Here is a 7840-nt window from a genome sequence, read left to right as displayed (position 1 = left end):
CCCTTGAAAACTTTTCCCTGGTCCAGGCACAGCCCCTCCTCACTGGGTGAGTTAGGGTGGGGTGCAGGGAACCTGGGGGAGCCAGTATGAGGAGTAGGGCTTGCAGGTGGAGTGGGATGAGTACAATCGGGTAGTCAGAGAGGGAAGCCGAACCCCTCCCGTCAGAGCAGACTCCTAGAAGCCATGGCATAGTGGGCTGGCTGGGGCCCCTGGTCTGGGGCTCCTCTCTGCAGTCAGCCCTGAGGTGGCAACAGAGGAATCCCAGCCCCTCTCTCCCCAAAGTTTGTGAAGCACCACTTGGGGTGAGGGGAAGGAGTAGGTCCCCACAGGATGGGGAAGCTGCTATAAGTAGGGGAGTGACGGTGCATGTCAGTGCCTGGGGTCCCCCCGCAGCCCCTCCCCCAGACACGCGCACTCTGCCCTCTTTGAGGCACCAGGGATGCCTTCAGCTGGCAACAGAGCAGAGTTGCTGCTTCCCTCTCCTGGGGCGCAGCTCCCTCCCTGCCTGCTGTCTGATGTGTGTCTCACTGTTGGTGGGTCCCCAGCCTGGCTCTGGAGGCTGCTTCCCTGGCCTGTGGGTGTCTGTGTATCTGAGTGTGGGCATGTCTGTCTGTCTGCCCTGAGTGTTTCAGGCGGAATCTGTCCTTGACCCGGTGTATCTGAGCGCATGTGTCTGGTAGTGGGGGCGCTCCCTCCTGCCACCTCTCCTCTCCTCCCCCATCCCTCCCCTCAGGCGCTGACACAGCCACCACCTGCGCCCTGAGCGCAGTGACCTCGTCTGTCCGCTGCAGTGGCGACTGCCCCGCTGTCCACGGGGGTCCGTGGCTGGGCTCCAAGCGGCTTGCTGCTCCCTCCTCAGCCTGAGGCCGCCGGAACCCGGGCTAGACGCGCTCCTCTCCGGCTGGGTCCGCCCGGCGCCTCATTTTCCCTTATGTAACTCCACATCTGCCTGCGCCTTGCAGGTCACTCTGGACCCTGCACTGGGCCCTGTCCACAGGGAGGCTGGCACCCAGGGTCCGTGCAAACGGGAGGTGGAGCGGACCCCTGGTCTGGGCACCGGCTTTCCAAGACCCCCTCCTCCCCATCCCTTCTCCTCCAGACGTTCCTTCCCGGGGAGACCCACATTCCCAAAACATGCACCGAGGAAATGCCCCGCAGGGCAAGTTCCCCGGAGCGCGGGTGCAGGCGTTTCCCCCACCCCCACCCCGGGTCCCCACAGGCGCCAGGGCTCCCCATGATGACTGGGTAGGGGTCCCCAGGGCCGAGGGCACGGGAAAGGCCGAGCAACTCAGACCACGGCTCCGAGTGCGCGGGCTGGCTGACCGCAGGCGAGCCCCCAGACCCGGTCAAGTCCCGGCCGGGCTCCCAGCCAGCTGCGGTGAGCGCAGGGGCTGGGCTCCAGCCTGCCTGGCGGGCACGCGGCGCTGTCCGTGGTGCTGCCGGCGCCGGGCGGGGCGGGGGCGGGGCGGGGGCGGGGCGAGGGCGGCAGCCAATGGCGGGGGTGCTGCGCGGGGCGCGCGGGGCGGTGGGCTGGGCGCGGGGCGCACTCGGCTGCGCGTTGCGCTCCGGGTGCACGGTCGCGCCGGCAGCGGCTCAGGCTCCGGCTCCTCTCCCGCTGCAGCAGCAGCGCTGCTGGCCCCACTGGGCTCGGATCCGGCCCCGGCCCCCTCGGCACCGCTCGCCCTGGCCCCGGCCCCAGCCCCCCGGACCATGCGCTGGGCGCCCACCGGGGAACCCCACCCGGCCAAGGGCCCGCAAAGACGAGGCTCCCGGGCCGGGGACCCTCCGGCCTCCCAGCTCTCCGCTGGCGCCCTGCCCCGCGTCCCGGAGCCGCGTGAGCCTGCGGGGCCATGGAGCGCGCGCCGCCCGACGGGCCGCTGAACGCTTCGGGGGCGCTGGCGGGCGAGGCGGCGGCGGCGGGCGGGGCGCGCGGCTTCTCGGCAGCCTGGACCGCGGTGCTGGCCGCGCTCATGGCGCTGCTCATCGTGGCCACGGTGCTGGGCAACGCGCTGGTCATGCTCGCCTTCGTGGCCGACTCGAGCCTCCGCACTCAGAACAACTTCTTCCTGCTCAACCTCGCCATCTCCGACTTCCTCGTGGGTAAATCCCCAGCCCCCGGCCGCCGTGGGACCCAGGGGCGCCCAGCGTGGCCGGGCCAGCGGGGACTGGAGCACGGACCTGGGTGGCTCCCGCAGGCACACGCCCCACCAGGGGACCCGGCCTGGGAAGGGGGCGTCCGGAGCCCATGGTGTGGGGGGCACAGGCGAAGTTCCTTGCCACTCAGGCCTCGGGACAAGGGCTAGAGAGAGGTGTCCCCGGGAAGGGACACGGGCACTGGGCGAGGCGCAAGGCGCAAAGGCAGCGGGTGCAGCCCTGGTTCCTGCGCTATAGCCAAACAAAGGCTGCTACGGACTTAGGACGCGCGGAGGGCGCAGTGGGGCGGTTTAGAGAAGATCTGGGGGAGGGGACATGGAAGGGGGATTTTTAGAGCTGTGTTGGGGGAGGGGACCGTGGGGAAGGTGGGGGTTGGGGGAGACGCTGGAAGGAGCGCGCTCTCACGTGTCCAGGCTCTGCTGCCGGCTGGGGGGGCGGGGCACGCGGAGGGGGCTGGAGTGCCAGACACCTGTTGGGGCTGCGAGGTGCGTCTCCCAGACTCTCCAAGCCTGCTTGGCAGTAGTAGTAGCGGCTGGCGGCTGCAACCAAGTGCCCTTTCAGCCGGGGGAAAGGCTTTCTTGTTGTCTAAGCTGAGAGGGAGGGCTGTCCAACGCCAGGGTAGGGGCTGGAGTCCAGCGGGGGGAGGGGAGAAGGAAATTGTCTTCTTTCCTCCTTTGAGGGCTGGGAGGGCTGGACAGAAATCCAGGGAGTCCGACTCCAGGCTCTTGGGGTCTTGTGGTGGCCAGAGTTCCCCATGCCTGGATCGTCTCTCCTGCTCCCAGGCCCAGGGGACACCGGTGGTGCTGGGAGCTATGTGGGGGTGAAGGCTGGTGGCAGGGCAGAGTTTGTGGCTGACACCAGGTGGAGGGGGCGGTAAGATGAGGATGGCTGGTCCCAGAAAAGCAGCCTAGGTTCCGCGGTGTCTGTGCTTAGGTCGGTCTGCCTCCCGTCCCCTGGCTGCATGGTCCCACTGTGGCCCTACTCCCCACAGGCGCCTTCTGCATCCCACTGTATCCGCACAGGTGCCTTCTGCATCCCACTGTATGTGCCCTATGTGTTGACGGGCCGCTGGACCTTCGGTCGGGGCCTCTGCAAGCTGTGGCTGGTGGTGGACTACCTGCTGTGCACCTCCTCCGCCTTCAACATCGTGCTCATCAGCTACGACCGCTTCCTGTCGGTCACCCGAGCCGTGAGTCCCAGGCTGCGGAGCCCCTGCTCACTCCTGCAGGGACAGTCGGGACGCCCATGGGAGGCATCGGGGTGGGGACGGCCGCTTCTGAGTTGTGGGCAGAAGTGGGCTTGGTCCCACTGATTTTGCTGCTGACACATGAGCCACTCGATGGCCAGCTGCCCACTCTGGGCCATGGATGCAGCCAGACTGTCCTGGCCCAGGCAGGAGGCAGGGAATCCGGATGCAGATGTTCCTGAAGGCAGGGCTGTCACTGCAGCCCCCGCCCTGGGGCAGGTCCGCAGTCCCCAGAGTTAAGGGAGGATCTGGGGCCAGAGGCCCTGGGTGACATCCCTCACACATGCGTGTGCAAGCGTGCACACACACACAGGCCCTGGGAAGGCAAGCGGCAGATCCTGACTCCACAGATTTCCCTTTGTGGGAGCAGCCACCTGGGTCAGGGACTCTGCCCCACCCGGGCTCCTGCCTCAGGGCCATGCAGCCCATGGAGCCGCTGCTGAAGTCACTCCTTCCCCTTCTCATCTCCTTGGCAGCTCACCTCCACAGGGCTTTATGGGGGCCTCTGCAGGACTGAGGGCAGGCTGTTTCGTTCTAGCCTAGAAAGGCCAAGAGACAGGGTGCAAAGAGCATGGGTTTGGGGTCCTCTTGAGCCCATCCCCCTGTGGTCTCTCCCTCCTTTCCTGGAGCCACCAGGCATGGGGCACAAGGAGAGCTGCCACGAACGGTAAAGCGACCAAGCAGAGAGCCTGGCATGGGGGTGCTCTGCCCACCTCTCATTACAATAGCTGTGAATATTGCTCCCGCTCTCACCAAGGTAAACGCCATCAGGCTTGTGGGGGAGGTTGGCAGGGGCTCTCAGGTCCTCCTCCTCCAGCTGTCCTACCTAGGACCCCTCAGTGGGATCCCTTGGCCCTCCCGCCCCCTGCCCCCACCAGCTGATTGCTCTCTGCCCTGGGGAGGGCCCTGCCGTCCCTCCCTGTTCTTCCCCAGAGGCCCTGATGTCGACCTGGGATGCTTTGTTCTGTGGCAGGGCGGGGGATGTCTCCCAGCAGTGGGCCAGCTTGTGGCTTCATTCCTGCACTTCCAGCTCCCAGGGGTGCAAGCACCTGCACGGGAGTGGGGCTGGACCTCCCACCCCAACCTCTGGAGATGGCTCAGGCCTTTGCAGGATCAGGATGCATCATGTCAGAAACAGCTGTGTGCGCGCGTGGTCTGGGGCCTATGCTGAGTCTGGTCCCAGGGGTGCAGGGGCCAAGGACAGGACCCCCAGGGAGCTCACAGCTGGTAGGGGGTGGTTCTGGGTTGGTCCCAGGGAGCTTCTGAGGCTCTCACTGAGTGTGGCAGGGACCCCGGTGGGGAGGGAGGGGACAGGGCACTAGCCTGGGACCCCGGTGGGGAGGGTTCGGGGAAGGGAGGGGAAAGAGGGAGGGAGGGAGGACAGGAGGGGAAGGGAGGAGCATCCTGCTGAGGGAATGGCCCACACAGGGTCCCACAGGCTGCAGGGGCACACCCAGTCCAATATTCCTTCCGCCCCGCCCCTGACCAGCCTGCCTGTCTGTAGGTCTCATACCGGGCCCAGCAGGGCAACACGCGGCGAGCGGTGCGGAAGATGCTGCTGGTGTGGGTGCTGGCCTTCCTGCTGTACGGGCCGGCCATCCTGAGCTGGGAGTACCTGTCCGGGGGCAGTTCCATCCCCGAGGGCCACTGCTACGCTGAGTTCTTCTACAACTGGTACTTCCTCATCACGGCCTCCACCCTGGAGTTCTTCACGCCCTTCCTCAGCGTCACCTTCTTTAATCTCAGCATCTACCTGAACATCCAGAGGCGCACCCGCCTCCGGCTGGATGGGGCTCGAGAGGCAGGTGGCCCCGAGCCCCCGCCTGAGGCCCAGCCCTCGCCACCCCCACCGCCTGGCTGCTGGGGCTGCTGGCAGAAGGGGCATGGGGAGGCCATGCCGCTGCATCGGTACGGGGTGGGTGAGGCGGCCACGGCCGCTGAGGCTGGGGAGGCAGCCCTCGGGGGTGGCGGTGGGGGCGGCTCCGCGGCCTCACCCACCTCCAGCTCTGGCAGCTCCTCGAGGGGCACTGAGAGGCCGCGCTCACTCAAGAGGGGCTCCAAGCCGTCGGCATCCTCGGCCTCGCTGGAGAAGCGCATGAAGATGGTCTCCCAGAGCTTCACCCAGCGCTTCCGGCTGTCTCGAGACAGGAAAGTGGCCAAGTCGCTGGCCGTCATCGTGAGCATCTTCGGGCTCTGCTGGGCCCCGTACACGCTGCTGATGATCATCCGGGCCGCCTGCCATGGCCACTGCGTCCCTGACTACTGGTACGAAACATCCTTCTGGCTCCTGTGGGCCAACTCGGCAGTCAACCCTGTCCTCTACCCGCTGTGCCATCACAGCTTCCGCCGAGCCTTCACCAAGCTGCTCTGCCCCCAGAAGCTCAAAATCCAGCCCCACAGCTCCCTGGAGCAGTGCTGGAAGTGAGCGGCCTGCCAGAGCCTCCCTCAGCCACGCCCCTCTCAGCCCAGGTCTCCTGGGCAGCTGGCCCCGCTGCCCCCCACCTGGCTCGTTCCCCCAGGGGTGAGCCCCGCCGTGTCTGTGGCCCTCTCTTAATGCCACGGCAGCCTCTCTTAGGCCACCCGCCCCGCTATGGAAGCACCTTCCTGGATTGGCCAGAGGGCCCCTCACTGGCTGGACTGGAGGCTGGGTGGCCGGCCCTGCCCCCAACACTCTGGCTCCACCGGGAGGGACAGTCTGGAGGTCTCAGACATGCTGCCCACCCCCCGCCGGTGTCCACCCTTCACAGTTACTGGTGTTCTTCCCAAAGCAAGCGCCTGGGTGTGCTCCAGGCCTCCTGCCCTAGCAGTTTGCTCTGCACGTGCACACACCTGCACACACCTGCACACCCCTGCACACTGTCCCTCTCCCCGGACAAGCCCAGGACACTGCCTTTGCTGCCTTCTGTCTCCTGCATAAGCCTCGGGCCTGGCCCTTTCACCTGTCTTCCCACCAACTCTCTCTGCCCCCAAAAGTGTCAAGGGGCCCTAGGAACCTCGAAGCTGTTCTCTGCTTTTCCATTCTGGGTGTTTTCAGAAAGATGAAGAAGAAAACATGTCTGTGAACTTGATGTTCCTGGGATGTTTAATCAAGAGAGACAAAATTGCTGAGGAGCTCAGGGCTGGATTGGCAGGTGTGGGCTCCCACGCCCTCCTCCCTCTGCTAAGGCTTCCGGCTGAGCTGTGCCAGCTGCTTCTGCCCACCCCGCCTTTGGGCTCATGCTGGCCCTGGCGGCCAAGCCTGCCCTGGCCACTCTGTTTGCTCGGCCAGGACCTCTGGGGGTTGTTGGGAGGAGGGGGCCTGGCCGGGCCTGAGGGTCCCAAGGCATGCAGGGGTGGTCCAGAGGAGGTGCCCAGGCAGGGGCCGCTTCGCCATGTCCTGTGCACCCGTGCCACGCGCTCTGCATGCTCCTCTGCCTGTGCCTGCTGCGCTGCCCTGCAAACTGTGAGGTCACAATAAAGTGTATTTTTTTATTGGTGCTGATTCCTGAGGACTTTGTGGGGTGATCAGAGCCTTCATGCTTTGAGGAGAGACTCCAGGGAGATAAGAAACCACTGAGAGACATGCGTGAGGCTGAGGTCTCTGTGTTTTCTTCTAAGTGTGGGGGGCTGCAGTGGGGATGAAAGACCAGCCTGCTACACCAGGGTATAATCCCAACAAGGACTTCATATGCCCTACTGCCAGACCCCTGCACTTCTCAAGACCTGGCTGGCGGGTGAGGAGATGCAGCCCACGCCCTGCTCAGGAGGGGCCTGCTCTGGTGCTGAACACACAGACATGCAGCCCCTGCCCTGTGCAGCCTTCCTGCCCCCAGGACAGGTGCCTCATCTTTCTTGGTCAGGAGCAGGGTTGCACCCCAGCAAGACTCGGAGCCCAGGGAGGATCATGGCCATGCCCAACGTGTACAGGGGCTGGGTGGCAGAGGGACTGCAGTGACCAGAGGGGAGGGTCTGGGCCTGCCCGCTGGAGCTAGGCTGGAGGGGTTGCTAGAAGGGATAAGCCCCAGAGCGGAGGCATCTTTGGGAGAGGAGCTGTCCTGGGCAAAGGCCTGGAGGTGGTACTGAAGGTACAGGATGGGGACACTTGGGGGAAGACGGAGGGAGGGAATGTGGTGCCCTCGGCTGCGGCTTGTGAGCCTCAATCCCGAAGGCAGCTGCACCTGCTCCACGGGCCCCAGGAGAGGGAGGCAGACACCGGACCACACCAGGTACTCAGAGGCCACTTGGAAACCAGAAAAGCCCAACCTAGGTGAGATGCAAACTGCGTGGGCCAGGAACCACCTTCCCCAACATCCCTCCCCCAGCTCCAGCCTCCAGGGCCCTGACATCTGTGAGCCCACTGTATTTCCAATAGTGCAGCCTGGCTGGGCGTGCTTCCACTCACATTGTTCCTTCCTACCGCAGGGAGAGAATCTTGCCATTTTCTGGCTACTCTCACAGCCG

The 7840-nt window shown here is 65.4% G+C and overlaps 1 protein-coding gene across 1 annotated transcript; it reads left to right on the top strand.

The window, feature by feature from the left end:
* The first annotated feature begins 1502 nt into the window (after positions 1-1502).
* Positions 1503-6871, top strand: HRH3 (histamine receptor H3). The gene is made up of 3 exons (XM_033186976.1): positions 1503-2100; positions 3177-3343; positions 4905-6871. Exons 1-3 carry the CDS (start codon positions 1851-1853, stop codon positions 5823-5825), a joined length of 1338 nt encoding a protein of 445 aa, XP_033042867.1. The 5' UTR covers positions 1503-1850; the 3' UTR covers positions 5826-6871.
* Positions 6872-7840: the final 969 nt, after the last annotated feature.

Source organism: Trachypithecus francoisi, unplaced genomic scaffold (genome assembly GCF_009764315.1).
Source record: "Trachypithecus francoisi isolate TF-2019V2 unplaced genomic scaffold, Tfra_2.0 Lachesis_group21, whole genome shotgun sequence".
NCBI lineage: Eukaryota > Metazoa > Chordata > Mammalia > Primates > Cercopithecidae > Trachypithecus > Trachypithecus francoisi.
Note: the sequence above shows the minus strand (reverse complement) of the source record. Positions and strands in the feature narration are given on the sequence as shown.

Excerpts from the sequence above, each read along its gene's own strand:
- HRH3 (XM_033186976.1), top strand. The coding sequence starts at position 1,851 with ATGGAGCGCGCGCCGCCCGACGGGCCGCTGAACGCTTCGGGGGCGCTG. Across the intron at positions 2,101-3,176 it reads CATCTCCGACTTCCTCGTGG|GTGCCTTCTGCATCCCACTG; the intron begins GTAAATCCCCAG and ends GTATCCGCACAG. Across the intron at positions 3,344-4,904 it reads TCCTGTCGGTCACCCGAGCC|GTCTCATACCGGGCCCAGCA; the intron begins GTGAGTCCCAGG and ends GCCTGTCTGTAG.